Genomic DNA, 20,555 nt, shown 5'->3' with positions numbered 1-20,555 from the left:
CACATCAAAGTACTTAACTAAATCAAACACTAGTCTGTCAAGACAAAGCCTTAAGATGTGCTGCCCATCTTCAAGTTCAGTAATTCCCATCAGTAACCAGTTCCAAACACTTAAGGAATAAATCTAATTCTTCATGAGTTGCACCCTTGAACACGAGGTATCAGCTTCACTTTACCAACAGGGAATTTTAGATTTAGAAACAATACATATTGAGCAAAACCTACGTCAATATGCATCAGGATTATGTGATGTTATAATTGCTCAAAAATGTCTATATTTGAATAAAAGCTAGGTCGTTCTTTATTCTCAGCACTCACATAATTGTTTAACCATCCTGACAATGAAACAAAACATACTTGGATTTTGCAATAAACAACGTTTTATCAAATTAAGTACCACTATTTTATTTTTTTACCTTCCTTGTTTTTCCCAAAAAACTCCACATGCTTGTGATACTTCTTCTTTGTCTACATTTCTTTCCTTGAAAGATTTACTTATTTGCTCTTGTGCCAATTTTTTGTTTTTCCTAAACCTACAAGAGTAAAAACTTTAAAGGTTTCAAAAGATACATAAGAATACACATAAAGAAATTGTGATTATTTACACACATTTGTAGAACAACTTGTATTAAAAGTATACTTTATTCACTACCTTTCCAAACTATTTAAAGCTCTGCTGACATAATTATTTCTGAGAAAAACCTTTAATGAGCTGCTAACTAAACTTCTAATTTTGTATGTATTTAGTAATAGACACCAGTGGTAACATGTTATAAACTTTAAAGAAACAAAAATAAAGATATGTTTATTTCATTGTTTTATAATATTTACTTTATTATCTTGAAACTTCATTGCATTTCTTACATAAAATTTTAAGGTATTTTAAACTATACACATAAATTATCTTTATATATTCACTTGAACTTAAATAAAAATACTACATAAATTATATTCCCAAATAAACTAACACATCAAGTTCTTGTTTCCAATGATGAAAAGAGTACTTGATTCATTATATAATTAAGCAGTAATATTATATTTTAGTATGCTGCAAAGAGAGAAAAATGCAAGTTATGGTAGAAGTTTCTCCAATGTGAATAAGACAAAGTTTCATTTTAATGTATGTTGATGTAATGATCAGAGAAAAAAGACTAAGCTAAAAAATATGCTAATGATAATACTCAGTACACTGAAATTATATATATATATTACAATCACCAAACTTGAAAGTTACTAATATTTAAAGGAGGGGACAGCTGACATGAGAATGTTCTTGTTGGTCCTATATTAAATTCTTAGTGGATTCCAAATATATCTTTCAGCTCATATTATTCTCATGTGCACAACTATTCTGCAACTATGGGGTAAACTTCTACTATACATTAAGTCACTGTTCCTCAGTACAATGGACTCAAGAGACTGGATGTGGCTTTGTGCTTAAAACAAGCAAATACTTTAATGGCATTTACTAGAAAAAATATATTGGATAATTTTGCATTTGCAATATGTTATGCAATTTCTCAAGTTACTATGGAAGTAATTTATAAAATTTTCTTGCAAAAATCACTTCAATTATTTCTAAAGATAAAATTATAATCGGTATATCAACTTACTTAAACACTAAGCCTAATTCCTTTAAAAAACTTCTTTTCTTTGTTGCTTTGTTCAAGTTGTGTTCTACACCTACATGGTCACTTGTAGCAGGGATGTGATGAAACTTTCCAATCAGTGCTGGTCCTGCACAAACTTTTGAACCCATTGAGCTGCAAGTGTCATTTTCTTCAGTCACTGCATAATTTGTAGTACATTAGTGTTAAACGTTGATTATTGCACATCAGATAACAATAATATATTAAAAAAAAACTTCTTTTAAGATCAGATCTAATAAGTCGAATTTAAAGGAGTTTGTTTGTTCATCTAACAAAAACCTGAACACACTTTCAGATTATTCTTACAACTAACAATTCAGATCTTGCAAAGAACTAATATTTGTGTCAAAGTAATATATAACAGAAAATAAAATTACAAAGGATTTTAAGATGTGTATAAATATATGTTTGGCCTTTTAAGTTTGCATAATATAACAGTTTTTTTTGTTAATTTTTCACTATTTAAAGAAAAGATGGGTTAAAAAAAACTGAATTTCATTTTGAAAACTTATAAACTAGCTTTTTTCCTTTAATTCTCAAAACTGTTTAATCTAAATTTGGTGTTGGTTCTAATCAAAGGTGAAGCAAGTTATACATTATAGATTTTAAGATTTTTTTTTTATTTTACTTACATTCAAAATCATTGTTTGTTTTAAAATGAGTGATAAAGAATAATATCTTGGATAATACTGTTAAAAAAAGATCTATTATTAAAGCTATAAACTTACATTTTTTTACATTTGGATTAGTAAATTTAGTGTTTGATATATGACATTGTAAACATAGGTTTCCAATTTACATTCAACTAAATGTAACTAAAAAGTTGTAAATTAGAACAAAAGGTTCAGAAACAAATTAAGAAATTACAAAGGTAAGTTGAAATTTAATATAACAATTTAAATAGTCCTTTTCTAATAGCAATTTAACTGTTAAGATATAAAGGTATTATGATATTAAGGTTTTAGTGTTTGAACTTTAATTTATAGATGTTTCTCTTTTTTTGTGTGTGCATGTATTATTTTTGGTAATAAACTTGCAAAACATAGTTTGCTGTCATTGGCTGAAATGCATGACTATTGCTATTATGTATGATGCTAGGCAATTATTTTAAATAAATATTAGTTCTCATGTATCTCAAATTAATAGGAATTTTAAGGTATTTTTAATTTATGAACATGATAGAGGCCAGGACAAAAAAAAAACCTCTTAGAGTCTAATTAATATTAGAAAAGGAGTTCTAAAACTAAACATGGAGCAAGACAGAAAACAAAAAGCATAAAGTGAACCTTGTGGTTCCAAACTGATTTTCAGATGGCAAATCTTCACATCTGTCAAATTAAGTAGCTTAAAAATAGCAAACCTGTTTTTTAAACATTTCTTGAGATTATGATGTGTTTGAGAGATTAAAGGAAACTTGTGCAAAAACTGAACTCAGTAATAGAAAAAAATAAGAACACAAAAACTATTTGAATGAGTCTAGCCCTAAAAATTCCGTTAGATTCAGTAGTCAGGAGTGACAATGTGTAGAGTGAAACGTACATAATATAACATTCTGGTTGGGACGATCTAGTTTTTAGTTATTAACTTATTAGTTTATGACTAGAACATAACTGTGGCATTGTAGCTAAATATAGAGAACTAAGTCATTTTTGAAAATATCTCAAAGTATGAATAAACTAAAGTTTATAATTTATTGGAGTACATTTTCATTTATTCTGAGTTACAACCAAAATTGTTTTAATGTTATCCTTATGTTTTGAATTACTTTCTTTACTTTGTATGCACATCCTATGTTTTCAATAAAATTATAAGTTGTGACTGTTTACCACAACTAGACCTACTAAAGTTGGTCTTCACAGGTAGACTGATGAGACTATGACTAACAATTAAACAGCTTTTCATAACCCAATTTTACTTTTTCCACTGGTATTTTCAGAAACATTTTGCAGTAAGGTTTTGCATCTTTCAGTTGTTCTTGAAATATACTTGACTACTATAGTAGTAATAATAACAATATGTTATTATTGGAAAGTTTCATTGTCTTTATTAATTTTTTTAATGTTCTTAATTATTTCTGGCAGAGTAAAACAAGACTGGTCATTCAAATAATTGGGGTTGAAATGTAATATAGTGAGAAATAAATAGATTAGAAATTTTGGAGTAGCAGTGAACTGAAACAAGATTTGTGTGAAACTTTATGAAAGCATCAGACTTTGTTTAAATCAAAATTCTAATTTCTATCTCTAAATAATTCTGATTACTGTAGTGGTTAAATATGTTACATAAATTATCAAAAAACCTGATCTAACTGAAAAGTGCTCTGATCAATAGTAAGAGATTCTTCAGATTGATTTTGTAATTTTGTGATGTTTCACGTAACATATTTAATTGTTTGCCACTTTCAAGTAAAATAGCAAACAGTTTAACATTTGACTCACTTGTTAAACATTATTACAAAGAATTATTGAAAAAAAAAAGAGTGAAATTTTAAATCCACAAAATGGTGGAAATACTTCTAACCAGATGTGAGGTAAAACACAAGTTAGGTATAGCAAACTGAGTAATGTTTTTGTCTTTTGTACTATATCTGTATTAAGATGTTACAAGAGTTAAGCTGTTACATAGGTAATTTGTAAACACCTACAAGATGCAGTAATTTTAGATTCTTATCCATTTATTTGTAATAGTTTGTATCACTATTTTCTGATTATATTACGTAACTAAATTCTTGGTAATTTCTTTAATAAAGACAAAGGGTTTCAGTACATATAATAAACTATAAAGTTGCTGTTGTTTTATTAAGATGCAGAGATGAAACTTGATTCCTTCACACACTTGTAGTGTTTTAATGCAGATAAACAAATGTGGTAAAAAAAACGAAAAGAAAGAAAAACTTTCATTTCTGACTAAGTTCTTCAACGACTAGTAACTCTATGATACTTTATCAGTTGAGACAATTATAAATTATTTCAAAAATTTATTCATATATGTGATTATATAAAATAAGCTTATGTTTAAACCTTACAGTTTTCCTTAGTTTCGGTGACAGGTCCTTCACATGAGTGGTCAGTTGCAGTCTTCAAGTTTTCATTGCAGCCACGTGCTCGTGCTACTTTGCGTGTGAGTAAGCGAGAGATAAGTGTTTGCTTCTTGTCATCTTTTTGTAGGTCATGGAAAAAAGTTTGGAAACTTTCCAGACTGCTGGACTTTCTCAATCTAATGGAAAATCCATGGGTCATCTGTGGCTCAGTGCTATTATTATAACCTCCACAACATGGTACTAAAAGACAAGAATAATCTGATAATTGACATATCCATTTATAATTGACATGTCTTGATTTTGACAATTAATATCAGTCCCATTAAAGTATACAAAGTAACAAATGCAAGAAAAATATGAAAACAAAAAACAAGTTTGCTTCAAACATTCAAAGTTTATAATATATAAAATTATTAGTTATTAAATTTAGAAATATAAACAATGAATATGACACTGATGATTCAGTTGCTTTAATGATAACATACAACTTACCCATCTTTACATTCAGCATTATGAGATATCTTAAATTTTTAAAAATATTTTATATGTATGTGCTAAAATGGGGGTTGGTTACCTAAACAAAACAAATATAGTTTATATTCTCATGTTATGAAAGAAAAAAAAAACATTGTAAAAGTGTATTTCTATTATAAAAGTGTTTCAAACTGGAAATTAAAAGATCATATTAAACATAAAAATGTCAAATAAAATACATTTTCAAATGAAAGATTCTCTGTTGTAATGTAAACAATAAATAACATTGAACTTAAAAATGAGAATGATTTTTAATTATATAAAATCTCATCAAACTTTCAATTAATAAAGTGAAAACTAAAAGCAGAAAATATCTTTATAAATAAATAAATTAAACAATAAGCATTTTTTATTTCAGAAAAATAACAACATGCGTTTTGTATTTATCAATGTAGAAATAATAGTGAAAATTCTCCAAGTCATTTGTGTACACTATTAGTTTTAATTACAACATGCAAATTTCAAGGTGCATTTTTTTTATCATTATCATATTTACCAATGTACAAGTTTACAATATATTTTGTAAGCATAGTGAATTATTTGCAATACTGTTTATGTTTACATACAACTTAATAAACATAGCTTTTGTATCTACCTGCTAAGTTATTGAATTATTTCAAGTGTTGTTTCTGTAATATGTTAATTAATAACTTCTTAAGACAATGCGCACACACACACTTAATACCATATGAAATCCCTTCATTTGCTGTGACTTGATTTTTACTATAAACATGTATACTTTTTATTTGTGTATTAAAATTGTGCAAGGCCATCTTAATACATTTTTATATCAGGTAAAAAAAAGTAGCATTAATAACAATGTTGATTTGAAATCATAACATGCTATGAAGTTTATCCCTGCATTAAGATATAATGAACATTTTTTAAAAATCATATAACAACAACAGAGATAGATCAGAGATATTATATGATGATGAGGATACCAAAATATATCTTTGAATAGATATAATTAAAATTTTTATTCATTTAGTTTAGAAGTTAAACCACCTTAAGGACCCTAATTTTCTCTTCCTAGATATTCATACATAATCTGATCTTTAACAGAAATGAAAACATCATGGACTTCACTGTATGCAGAACTCAAGTCTATGTCTGATATACAAGACTCTTCAGTATGAGTGTTATTATTTAGTATATTTTTTACTTAAAATTTAATAATTGTTAAGTTTTCATGACCAGAGTGTTAAAATAATTATTTAAAAAGCAATAGTTATGACAAGTTACATTATGTAATTAGTATGAATCATGTGTCATGTGTGTACTTCAGTTGATGTCACATTATTTGAATTTTAAGTATTTTTGTCATTCCCTTAAGTGAGTACTGTTACATCATAACATCTTATAGTTTGTAGACAGTTCTAGGCCTCAGTTAAGTCAGAAAAAAGTTAAGGTAGGGAAAATGACTTTAGACTGTGTGATTGTTAGTTTAGCCATAACAAGCAATATTTTAGAGTGAGTTTCACATCTTGGCAGAGATAAGGAAAATAATTTGTATTGTTAAAGGGTGTTATAAAAAAGTAACTGAATCTGTTTGTGTAGACTATGATGAAAAGGAGATAATTATTTAAAGTTCTGGATACAACTGTGGAAACCTACAGGGTAATGTAACTGAATTTATTGTAAATTGTGTAGTAAGAAACACAGTAGAGAAAAATAATTCATCTTGTTATTTGGGTTCTAAAGAAAATGAACTAGTTTGTGTAGACTTTTGACAAGAAAAACAAAACTGTTTAGAGTTTTAGGTACAACTGTGATATTTTATAATATAAAAAATGTTTGTATATTTGACTTGTTTTGAATATATTATTTTAAAACAGATAGATTATGTACTGTCTGTTTGTTGTTTGAATTTACTGCAAACAAGTTACAGACACCTACTGTAGAAGGATCCCAGCCTACTCATATTTAAAACCATGATGCAGAATACACAGTTAACAAATTATGAAATCTTCTACTTAATAATAAAAACATTTAATGTCAAATCATGTCATTAAAATAAATATTCAAAAACTAAAAACAAGGTTTAAAATAAAAGCTGATTTTTTTTTACCTGTTATGAAAATAATTGAAAATAAAAATATTTACTCAGAAATGAACAAGATTTAACATAAATATATGGAATATTTCAAAAACACTTTTTTTATATTCATTAGTAGTGACATCTAAATAAAAACAAGACATAAGGTAGTACAACATTTCACCAAACCTACCATTCTCTTCTAATTTATTAACACAAATATCTTGAAGTAGGATACTTTGTTCTTTAAGATTTGGTTGCTGGTATTGTTCCTGTTGCTGTTGGTACTGTGGAATATCTTTTTCATCAGACTTCAGCTTCTTCAGTCTCTCTCGCTCTTCACGGGCCTTTTTATTACGCTGAAATGTATCAGAATTGTGAGCATCTAGCTGAGCATGTCGTTTTTCTGATATACTTTTACGGCCAAATCCATCTCGGGACAATGTGAATTGACTTTCATCATCCAACAAAACCCTAGAGAAAAAATAAAGTTAAATGTCAAACCAGTGAATTTTTTGGCAACTTTTAGCAAAACAAAATACTGTTTATCAAATTCATTTACACATTTGATCATGACTGCTTATTATAAATGATGTGATGATATGCAGAAAAATGAATGAATATTTAAAAACAATATTAAAATCCACAGCTATTGTGTAACACAAAGGAAGAGAAGGATATCAAGTTCTTTGTGAGAAAATAAAAAAGGACTAATTTATTTTACAAGCAAATAAGAGACAGAAATAAAAATATAGTATTTTGGTATGGTTTTTGTTATTTTCAACCCACATGGTGCCTTAGTTATGACAAAAATGTTAGAGGCCAGTAGCTTCAAGCACAGTTGTCACAAATATTGATCTATAAATCAAAATGAGGTTAATCAGTCAGCATCATCCATTTCCCACAGTGCTACTCTTTTATCAAATAACTTTATTAACTGTGCTTTTTGTAATATCTTTTTGGCTGAAAGTGTGCCATAAAATATATTCAATGGCATAATGTGAGCTTGAACCTTCTGATACTCAGTCTGGCATGCTAACCACTAGTTCTTGCCCAGAAGAGTCATTTTACATATTAATAAGATAAAAAAAAATGCTTTATAAGTACATGTACAAGGGGTGCACAAATTAAAGTCACTTCCCTTTAAAATGTTGTTAATTTATTATATAATAGAACAATACGTAAAACTATGTTTTAGAATGCACTCGAAGAGATCTGTTCAAATATGATCTCAAATCATATTTTTGTAAATACCTGAACTTTTCATGATTTTTATTTAGATTTTCTCATAAAAAGTATTGTGAACCTGATGTAGTTTTATTTGATCTTCTTATTCCAATTGGCCTATAAGATGAGCATTAGAAGAAAGCATGCATAAAATTTTTTAAAATGTTACAATAAATTAAATTCTATAATATCAGAATGTACTCTTACTGGCTATTTGTCCTAAGTTCTTTGTCTTCCAAAATACCTTCACTTTCATTTTCCTCTTTTCCTTCTTCTGTATAGCTTATATCATTTGTTAGGCTTGAAAGCAAGTTTTCTGCTATTGTAGTTTCAACTGCAGATTTAGGTTGAGCTGGACTTTCATACAATCCTTTTACCATCACAAAATCTAAGACTGATAAATTAACTGTTGGAGAAATGCTCACATCATTCTTGAAAATATTCTCTCCATATAATGCCTGAAGTTGATTGTCATCACAATTTTCATGATTTGTTCCTAAGTAAGACTCATTGCAAAAAGCACTGGTTTTAATCCCTTGGCTTATCAGTTGGCCAATAATTGTGTTTCTACCTTGTTGCTTAGTTTTTTTTAGGCTCATACTTAAACGTTCTGTGTTATTATTTCCATCTGTACTTAACCTGGGGACAAACATAAGTTTACTTTCTGAATTTTCACATCCAGAACTAACTTGAGTGAATATTTCATTTTTTTGTGGATTTGCTTGGATTTCCAGGACATCTCTGTTGTAGGAATCACCAATGCTACTATTAAGGGATATATTATTATTTTTATTTTGATCGAATGACGAAAACTGATCAACAGTCTCATTATCAGGATGTTTTTGTCGAGCAATGGTGAGTTTAATAGCCTTTGGAACAGCACTAAGATCTTCCCCTTCAGCCACAGCACAATTTAGCACGTTCAGGGCTTCTGTGTTTGTCATGTTTAATAAAGAAATTCCATTGATTTTAACAAGCTGGTCATTAGTGAGAAGTCGACCATCCTTATAATAAAGTAAAGAATAGACAGTAATTCAAATTATTAAACCCACATTTAAAACAAATCTGAAATGAGCTTAATATATCCAAAAATATTTAGTAGAATTCTAGCAATTCTGAAAGAATTATTGTGCTCAAAAGTGACAGATTTCATAAATTTACAAGCACTTTTTTCAATAATCAGAAGTTAGGAAATGAAAATATTATTAGTGAGTTTTGTAGAATTAAATACATTAATTTTTTCACACTCATTACAAAAATTTCTTTGTGATGGGGTAGCTGTATTATAATATAAAAATACAAACAAATATACTTAGCAATATATAATGCACTTTGTACTTTAGCATAAATAAGTAAAATTTACATTAAAAACAATTTATTTTTTTCAGAAAGTTCCTAAACAATCTCAAAAGTTCAACTGTATCTCATTCTAGTTTACAAATGTAACATTCAAATAAATATCATTTACTCCATTTAAGCTTTGGTATTTACAATAAACATTAATACAATGTTTTATCTTTTCATATTAATATAGAATTATTCTAAATTTATTACTTATTTGTCAGTACATACAATTTTCACATAATATATGGTAAAAAAAAAGTCACTAAATTGATATTATTCTAGCTGTCTTTATTCCTTTGTCTTTCAACTAAATTCACACCTAATCAGTGATGTTGAGAAAAGCCACTTGTAAAGAAAAATATATATGTAGAAATGGCTCGTTTGGATTGAGAAAATTTTTTACGTAAAGGAGCGAACAGCGTTTCTTCGGTCAGTCATGTTCATACACTCTGTGTGTTTTACATTGTGTAAAAGTCTCTTTCTTTTGCAAACTCAGTTAAAGCTAGAGAATTAAGGTTTTCTCCATAACTTATTTCCCAATCAAATCTCCCATTGTCACATGAACCAATCATGTTACTTTCATAGAAAATCCATTTTATATGAGAACACCACATAGTCAGTAAATACTCAACTCATACTGCAGAAATTCAGTGGTTAGGAATAAATAATAAAAGTATTTACTTCCACTATAAAAATTACTAAAGAATATCACCAAACATGGGATGTAGGCTTAACTGGTGAAATGTTGTAGTTTAACATCACAATAAGACAGACAACAATTTAAATACATTGTTAGCTAATAGTATAGTTCAGTTTTCTTGTAAAAAGATTGTATAACATCAGTTCAACTATATCCTATTCTGTTGTATGTTTGTTAAATATACTAGAGTTTGAATAGAAGTGAAATAATTTAGATATATAACTAATGAGCATCCATATTATAAATTAATAAAACAGTAACTAAACTGATTGAGGGGAAAAATATATGTTATAGCTAATTGCAAAAAAAACACCTGCTTAAACATAAGTTACGATAAATTGTGTATTTACTTTAGAAGCTGCACCATCACGAATCACAGATTTCACAAAAATCCCTAGGTCCATGTGACTATTTTTGGTTGTTGTAGTTTTGCCTGTTACACTGATTCCTAAACCACCTGACTCTTTACTATTTAATGGAATTTCAAATGTCAGGATATCTCTGGATTTCCAAGGGTAGATTCCATATTCATCTTCAGCTTCATCTAATGACTGAGAACCAAGGATGAAGTATAAATGATATTACTTCTAATTTAAGAGTGAAATAATTTCATACGAACAAACACAAAAAAATAAAGAAGTTTTCTGAACAGGAACTCTAAACCTTTTTAATCTAATTATTCTAACCTGAGTTGTGGTTTGCTTTCTCTGATTAACCAAGTTAAATCTTTGTCCCAGCTTACACAAATCTAATTCCACTATTGCAATTTTAGCATCAACTGCTCCAGGAAATTTCACTAAGGAAGTGTTTGTTTGTTAGTTTCTATTCCTATAACCATATAATATGCTTCATCATTTCACTGAGGAAGTGTTTCTGTATTACTTTCTGTTCCTACAGGGTGTTTCACCATACAAACATACACTCTACAGGTAAGTTTACATCCTAATTCTAGCACTATTTGTTCATTAGATATATATATACATTGATATAACTATTTTAATTTCAGTATCAACTCCCAAAGTGTTCTATTACAACACACTAGTTCTCATTTATCAAGTATTTTTCCATAAAATTAATGGAATAAAGTAGTAATCATATTAATAACCAGCTATGAACTTTTAGAAACAGCTACTGACAATATGTTTAATTATATATATACAGAGAAATAGTATTTGCAGTACCCAGTCTTTTAGGTGTAATGTAAGATTTATAGCTCCATCATACAAAGTAAAGAAGTTCCAAACTTAGCACAGGCTCTTTCTTACAAAGGTCTCCTTCCCACAGATAAAGAGCAGTTAAAGCTATACTAGGCATACAATCTCTACACACAGGACACTTCAATCTTATTACTGCTTCTTACAATGTGTTCCATTATAAATTTCAGAGTGAAGATATATTCAATCATTTATAAGGATTCATATAAATGTAAAAAAGTTAAAAACTTTCATTAAATCAGATATAGAATTATAAAATGAATATATGTATAGGTTACCAAAAAATTATAATTCTTATTTATATGACATTTAAGTCAATTTCACTGTGATATTTGGTTAATTACTTTAGAATCACACAGAAACAGAATTATTTACTGTTTAAAAAAAAATTATATAATGAATATACTGTACACCATCTCTCTTATGAATCAAATTTTAAACACATCACCTTAACACCTTTACTACTTATTTTACTAATCTAATGAAATTTTCAATAATTCACTGACCCATTCTTGAGGTAAGTTGAAATTAGGTGTTAAGTCAAGCTCTTGTCGAGATAGCGTCAAATTGACAGTTCCTCCTGATGGAACAGCTCTCAAAATTCCAACAGCTTCTTTTTGTGACAAACCAGTCATTTCCACTCCATTGACCTGCAAATATTATAGATATTCAACATCTTTTAATTTTTTTCTTTCTTAAATCTATAGCTTAGAGCATTTTCTTCAGACGTGACATTAGAAGCCATCTAAACCTTATGGTATTTTAGTCTTATTCATCACTAGAAAAATCTAGAAAAGCATGAACTTCAAAACGTTACATTGCCCAACAGATACGTTTATGAAGTTTCTTAACATCATTTATCTGGAGATGTTTTTGACTTTTCAATCCATGGATTTTAAATTCCTCCTCCACTGTTCATTCATGGATCAGTTATCATCAGAATACAAACATACAAGCAAGTTAGCAAGAAGATAATTAAACTATTAACATATTAAAAAAAGCCTATAAACATTTTAATCCTTCAGCAAGAAGATAATTAAACTATTAACATATTAAAAAAAGCCTATAAACATTTTAATCCTTCACTAGGCTACAACACGAGCTATACACAGCACTTTTTCTTAAAGTTTAGGTTAATGATTTATTTTTATTCATCCAATAAAAGTATATAAAACTAAAATATTTTCATTTCAAACCTGTTTCACTTAGAGTAACAAGATATGTGTACAGACTAATGAGAGATTCAACAAGGTATTTATTAAAAAGTAGTTCTCAATTCTTTGACTGAGTGTGAGAAAAACACAATGAACAACCTTTATTGCTCAGAACATAAGAACATTGTGTGTGCTTGCTTTTGACACTTGACAGTTGCTTTTACTGGAACTGAGCTGTTCTTTTTCCAAACTGCAGTCAGTGAAGATTTCAAAATAAATTTTCCTAATACAAAAAGGCTTAACATATGTCATAAAGATACAAGTGAGTGGGTTCTTTAATCTTTGAAAGTCCCTACATCTTCCTAGAATGAACCAGTCTTTTATAACTTCAGTTATAACACACAGCCAGGTATTATTCAAGTTTCTTAAGATCCTATACATTCTTATATTAAAACCTAGGTATAGTTTTTTTCTCTCTCTAATATTGACAGTAAGATAAATGGTTTTTCACTTATAATATCTGAAATTACCTAAACTGTAATACAATAAATTATTTTTCCTTTCTCAGCTACATAATTCAAAAATTATTCCATTAAACAGATTATCTTAAAAGTAAGACTTTAATTTACCTCTAACAGTCTGTCTCCTGGTTTCAGCCTTCCATCTTGAATTGCAGCACCTTTTAGTAAAATATTCTTGATATAAACTGGACAGTTCCCACCAGCAGGATTATCCCTTGTTGTTATACTGAAGCCCAAACCATCATATCCTAGCACAACAATAATCTATTACTTTAAAACAACATGGGTTCTTGTGCCAATTCAAGTATTAAGTTAGTTTATCTTTAACAGGTTTCAGTACTAAAATTACGACATTATAATAAAGTCAAATCTATAATGTATGATCAAGTTGGATAAATAAAGATTTGGCATTTCATAACAGTAGTTCACTTGTTATATAACAAAAATCAGCCCCCCAGTGGCTCAGCAGTATGTCTGTGGACTTACAACGCTAAAATCCGGGTTTCGATACCAATAGTGGGCAGAGCACAGACAACCCATTGTGTAGCTTTGTGCTTAATTAAAAAAAACAAAAAACAAAACAAACAAAAATCATCTTCCTGGAATTCAACATAAGATTGTCGAATGTAGCAGCTTTATGATTTTCAATAGTAGTTCTTGTCTCTGTAACAATAAAGTCACAAATTAAGAACTGATTAATTAATTCCTAGTTAATAACTAAATGGAAAGTTTAGTCTATCTTGTGCAAGTTGATTGCATTGAATGTTTTCACCACAAATTATTACAAGTTTTTCATGTGTCCTCTGTTTGGCTTCTGCAGTAAAGATAACTGCAAAGTCACCTGTACAGTTAAGCTATCTTGAGATAATTACTTTTCTCTTATGTTTCATCGGTAATGACCAGTAACATGAATAGCACTAGTCACTTTGTGTTAGTCTAATGTTAAAAGAGTTATCTAAGTAATGTGGTATTAAGTTAGTTTGGAAAAGGATTTCAACAGAGTTAATCTTGCTTACAATATCGTCTGAATAGGGGTGTGCCAAAGGATTATGGACCCCTTCTAAAAATATATCTTGGCCTTCAAAGATACAAACTCCTGCTACCTGTAACTTGGCATTCCATGCCGATACACACTTTGCACTACCCTTTCTTTTGTCCTGCATCTGAATAAATTAAAACAACTTCTAACCTAGCTCTCTAGTAAAGACAACTGTCTATTGTGGCAAGTAAAGTACATTTTTCACCATGTTTGTTTGAATAATAATTATTTATTGTGATTGTACAGTTGTGTTTATTCTCATTAACGTAATTAGTCAGAGAATAGAGAATTACTTGAATGTTACAAAATGATCTGGATATCCAATCATATGACTGATTTAGGTATATTAACAAGATAAGTAAAAAGCCCTACCTTTTGTTAGTTGTATTGAAAATTTTCGCCCAATTTTCCTTGTATTTGAGGTAAGAGGAGTATTCTTTTGACTTAATGGCACAAATGAAGAAACTTTTGCTGATGAGATTACTGTTGCAAAATTTGGGCTCAAAACGTCTGTAATCAGGACATTTAAAAAGGTTAGAAATCACTAATGATGTTTCACAATAACAGAACTAGAATTAATATGCATTATAAGCAAGTGTACTATTGGTTAAATATTTCACTATTAATATAAGTAATTCAGAAATATCCTACAAGAACTAAAATAGTAAGTCTATATAAATTCCTTATTAATCTCACTGGCCAACTGATTGAATCATTTTAGTAGTATTTCACAAACAAGCACTTAAGTTTTATTCAAGTGAGCATAACAACGTCACTTCTTAGCACTGTTTGGGCAGAATTTTGCGACAACTACAAATTAAAATGGGGACAAATGTTGAGAACTCATTGACCCATATTCCATGTCTCATGACAGTAAGAGGGTGATGACATTCAAGTATAAAAAGTTCATGAATTAAATCACATTGGATAATAAATTCAATCTTAAAATATATCACTTTTTACCAGCTCAGCTAGGCAATGATTGAGAATGTTATCTAACTGAGTTGTATTTGTCATTACAAGTGAAAAACAGCTAATTAAACTTCACTTCAAAGATAACAAACATATCCTCAAAACCCTTTAACACAGGAATTACCAATGGGGTTTATATGGACACACTTAGATTATAATGCAAATTTTTAACTAGACTTATGCCCCAGACTGTTTGTGAGTTATAACTTCTGGCTACAGAGCTCCTAGTAAAACCTATATGAGTTTACATTGATAGTATGACTGGATAAACAATAAAAAGTGAAATATTTGTAAAACTTACAAATATTATCTAATTGCATTCAAATAAGTTATTTTAAATCTATAAATGTTTTGTTTATTTTTATCTTTCTTATACATTTGCTTTTAAACTTGCTTTTACTTTCTCTTTTAGAGAAAATAATGAAACTTGCATGTCTACTGATTCATCTACATCATAAGATGGGAAAAATTAATGGAGTTAAAGCAAAAATTAATTAATACATAATCCAATAATAGTACCTACTGTTTTGTTTCTTAAGTGTATAAAATTTATTTCAAGAGAAATATCAAGACAAAACCTTCTTCCTGTTCTTTCACTAAGTCTGCCTTTTCACTTTCATCTTCTAATCTGCCTTTGTGAAACATGTATTTTGAATAAACAGGGAAAGGAGGCTTTTTATAGAATTGGGTAGAATATGCAGACAATGAACTTTCGATCTGTTGCATTCTGATCTCTGGTTCTTGAACAATTCTAACTCCAGGTTCAATTCCTTGAATAACTAATTCCTGGTCACTGCAAAAGTATCAATAATATATAGAAATGTGAAGATAGTTTATACCACATTGTAGACATAATTACAATCTGGAAGTAAAATTAATCAGTATCAGAAAATAATAATCATGCCGTATGACCATTCATCATCACAGGGTATTAAAAAATAATTACCTCATATGCACATTAAAAAACAGCATTCTGAAAACGTCCTATATTTTCATTGTTTAAATACAAGGCACAATAGCAAATCAAAAAATATATGTGAAATAATACACTTTTATTATTTTGATTGTCTTCATTATTTAATTCAAAATTAATTCTTCTTGGTAAACTTGGTACTGAAATGACTTAAAACATTGAATAATAAAAATGACAATAAAAGGTGATTAAACTTATTTTTATTAAGCTTTACTGATGAATTAAAATATGTTCTTAAAAATTTCAATTTAATTATAAGCACTTAAACAACACCAGGAGGCTCAAGCAATAAAATATTGTGCATTTCTTTGAGAGTTTAAAGGAGAAAACATAAATGATATAACACATAAAACAACATTTATAAAACTATTAACTTAAGCCTCTTAATATACCAGTAATATAAGTCAAGAAACAAATTCAGCATAGATCAGTATATAAATTTAATTAGTTATATTTCTTAACTAGTTTAATAGACATTCATTAATGTTATTAAGCAACATGAGGTGTAGAAGCTTTAGAATTAAATATGAAATGATATTTGGTATGTTTATGTTTACACAGAAACTGAGTTTTTGATATGGTAATCATGTTTCAAAATCCTTCATTAATCATTTATAAACTCACTAAACAGAACAAAGCATGAAAGATAAAGAAATTATCAAATAGATAACAGTTATGCTTCACTTTAAAATATTATATATGTACAAACTGTTTTGTGACACTGTATATTTCTTATCAAGCTGGTAACTGATTCATCTACATTGTTTAATTTTTAGTTTTGGTCTGTATATGTAGCTGACTTTGATCAGAAGTTATTGCTAATCCATGTAACATATTAAGGTTTATATGTAAGATTTGCTCATTCGTTTACTACATAATGTTTATATTACCTAAATACATTATTGAAATTAATTCAAAACAACCTTTCATTGCTGTCACCTGAAGAATCACTATCTCTATCTTCTGATAGGTCAGGTGGTGCTTCTGGGCCATCTAACGGTTCTTTCTGGATGTTCTGCATCTAAAATTGCAGAGTTATGGATAAAGTATATTGTAAATGTAGAAAATTTACCCTATTATAAATTACAAGATCACATTGTTTACATATCAACTCAATTTTATAATGTTTTAGAAAAAAAAGAATAAATATGTATAAAAAATAAAAACGTTGTACAAAACATTTTTGAAATAATCATTTCTATGTAAATATATACAAAATGTTATATGTTATAAAAATTAATGAACATGCAGAAAACAATATGTTAAGAAAAATAAATAAAAGTTAATTATTATCATCATCAGTGGGTACTATGCAGTACATAATTTAATTAGTGGAAAAGTAGAGATCAGTTTCAGTGGGATTCAAATAATAAATTAAACTAGAGCTGAACTCAGAATGCTGATAAATATTGCTTATTGTTTAGTACGTTAAGTTATGAAAAAAAAATCACATCCCTTTACAAATCTGTAGCCCCAATTTTCATTACAAAACATTCCTTGAAGTTTTACAATATATATTGCATTATTTTTCACATCTTATTCACTAATATCTGCTGTATAATTAATATTTCAGAAAAAATTAGAAGAAACAGCTTGTAAAGAAATAAATTAAAACTACTTTTCAGGTGATTTAATAAAAATTATCTTCATTAAGCAACATACATTAAATTTTTCTGTAATATAATTTTAATGTTTTGATTTAGATATTTGCAAGAGGGTATGTGGCATTAATATGTGGAAGGTTCATGAAAGTTGAGAACTGAAAAGCTTCATGTTTTATGCAAAACAAAGATACATATAACATAAATATGAGTAATTCAGTTAATGAAGTATTGAGCATTCAGTGACAGATTCAATTCACATTGGTAGTGAAAGTTACTGTGTTTACCAGCAGGAACACTAACTTCATATTATTATGTTGGATTATTTATATGTTAGGCATAGTTAACATTAGAATCATAGCAAAACAACTTATTACTATAATAATAAATGGAAATGCATTATTTTATTAGCAATTATTTTAAAAACCACAGACCTGAGGCTGTATTCTTGAAAAGTCTTTTAAGACAAAACTTAAGAAATAGTTTTCCTAAATATTTTTAGAGCTTTTAAATGTTTTCTTGACTAAAAATATTATAGAGTAAAATAAATAAAGGCTGACAGATTATATTTTGAAACAATGTATTGTGATTTAGTGAAATACATTACACATTAGATTTTGAACAATTTTTGTATCTAATATTCAAACTATGCAAATAGTTAATTTCTAACTGTTGTTGAAATAAATTAGTACGTTCTGGCTTTCCTTTTTTTGAGACTCAAACACTGTTCAGAATGTTCTACTCATCCATTTGGATGGTGTAACCACACAGGGAAAAACCCTTGATAATGTTTACAATGGGAACAAGGGGAAATTCTGGTTTGGTTGAAGAAGGAGAACCTTAACCTGAGTGTGGATTGTTTCATCATCCAGAGAAACATAGGTAGCACAGAGGAATACCACAAAGCCATCTGTGATTTAATCTATTCAGAATTGAATAACATCAGGAACTTGCAGAAAGCAAGAGTTTTTCCTGAATTACACTCTTACTTTTGTCATTTTGTAAAATCATTTTCTAACATAGCTTGTGCTTTATAGGAATTACTTGATAAACTATGTAAGGTTCTATTGGACTACTGATTGTGAGGATACATTGAACAAACCAAATAAAGAATTAAACAGTACTCCTGTATTAGCTTACCCAACTCATAGTGGAGTACCCAATGGACTTTTTCAGTTGCCTTAAAAGTTTCTTCCCCCAAGATTAAGATTACCTAGCAATAAACTAGCTGCTTTTAATTATGTCATGTGATGTTATAATTCTGTCTATATTCTGTGTTTTAGCCAGAGCTGCCAGCCCTCTACTGATCCATCATTTTCGTTTTACCATAACTTTTTGATATATCATAAGGTTTTGGTATTCCAACATGACTCAAAAGCTTTTAAGCAAGCATGTATGGCAACTTCAATGTATCACACTGCCAGAGACCCCCCCTGCATTTCCTAGGCTGTCAGTTAGTGTTGACTTACCATCCAAGAAACAGGATTCACCAGAAAGTTCAAAAGGTAATTTTACTTCTTGATGTTTCAAAAAAAAAATCATAATATTGAAAGCATAATAGTATATTTTAAGTCCCACATCATGAAGATATCTTTACTTTTTTAAATTTGATCTAATCCAAGAAAGGACAAAGGATATAAAATTTGTCGTGCATTGCTGATGAAGTCACTGGTGTATCTAACATAGAGCACCTCATCCTTGTTCTGAGGCAACTGTAATAACCTTATATTTGATAAAATTGAATCTGACATGCTAAACATACATTTAATAGACTCATAAACAATTATTACTATATTTGGAACATGTAGTTACATTTCACATGTCAAATTAATAAAGCACAACATAATATTTGATTATGCTAATTTTTATCTTGTACTTTGAAGCAATGTTGGCTTTAAGCAATTATAATTTAATCGTGACATTATTCATAAGGATTTAGTTGATTTTCTAGAGTGCAACAAAGGTGTAACTAGCAACTGCTGAGACGATAACTGGCCATTTGAACAAGAATGGGTTGGATTTGAGACATGTACAAGAACTGCTTTAATATACAGTTTGTTTTAAATTTCATGCAAAGCTACATGAGGGCTATTTGTGCTAGCCAATCCATAATCTAGCAATAAAAGACCAGAGTAAAGGCAACTATTCATCACTACTCACCACCAACTCTTGGGTTACTCCTGTACCAACGAATAGATATTGATCATAACATTATAATGCCCACATGGTTGAAAGGGCAAGCACGTTTGGTGTGATGGGAATTCAAACCCACAACCTGCAGATTACAAGTTGATTATCCTAACCAACTGGCTATGCCAGGCTTTCTGTGAGGTCAAGCCCAAGGCAGACATGAGAATATGGTGGGGCACTCAAAGAGTGCTGCTGATATCGTTCTAAAAAACTATCCACTAGCCACATTGTTTTCATTGTTTTGTTCACTGCTTTAATCTATCTGTCATCAAGTCAACAGAAGTTACAGGTAAGTTGCCTCAATATGGGTACATTTACATAGCTATTATGGTCTTACATTATGTCTGTTTTTACATTCAG

The 20,555-nt window shown here is 28.9% G+C and overlaps 1 protein-coding gene across 9 annotated transcripts in view; it reads right to left on the bottom strand.

Moving 5' to 3' along the window:
• LOC143252741 (partitioning defective 3 homolog) overlaps window positions 1-20,555 on the bottom strand; it is a 55,152-nt gene that overhangs the window by 8,382 nt on the left and 26,215 nt on the right. For 7 of the 9 annotated variants that reach the window (XM_076505338.1, XM_076505337.1, XM_076505341.1 and 4 more), the window contains 11 exons: window positions 17,328-17,425; window positions 16,010-16,224; window positions 14,832-14,969; window positions 13,529-13,668; window positions 12,252-12,395; window positions 10,882-11,082; window positions 8,695-9,491; window positions 7,454-7,734; window positions 4,674-4,928; window positions 1,613-1,787; window positions 416-547 (listed from right to left, as the gene is read on the bottom strand). In XM_076505338.1, the coding sequence (XP_076361453.1) occupies window positions 416-547; window positions 1,613-1,787; window positions 4,674-4,928; window positions 7,454-7,734; window positions 8,695-9,491; window positions 10,882-11,082; window positions 12,252-12,395; window positions 13,529-13,668; window positions 14,832-14,969; window positions 16,010-16,224; window positions 17,328-17,425 (2,576 nt within the window). The remainder of the gene's footprint in view (window positions 1-415; window positions 548-1,612; window positions 1,788-4,673; window positions 4,929-7,453; window positions 7,735-8,694; window positions 9,492-10,881; window positions 11,083-12,251; window positions 12,396-13,528; window positions 13,669-14,831; window positions 14,970-16,009; window positions 16,225-17,327; window positions 17,426-20,555) is intronic. The other 2 variants (XM_076505340.1, XM_076505339.1) reach the window with 1 other exon arrangement.

This window comes from Tachypleus tridentatus, chromosome 6, assembly GCF_004210375.1.
Source record: "Tachypleus tridentatus isolate NWPU-2018 chromosome 6, ASM421037v1, whole genome shotgun sequence".
NCBI classification, from domain to species: Eukaryota; Metazoa; Arthropoda; class Merostomata; order Xiphosura; family Limulidae; genus Tachypleus; species Tachypleus tridentatus.
Note: the sequence above shows the minus strand (reverse complement) of the source record. Positions and strands in the feature narration are given on the sequence as shown.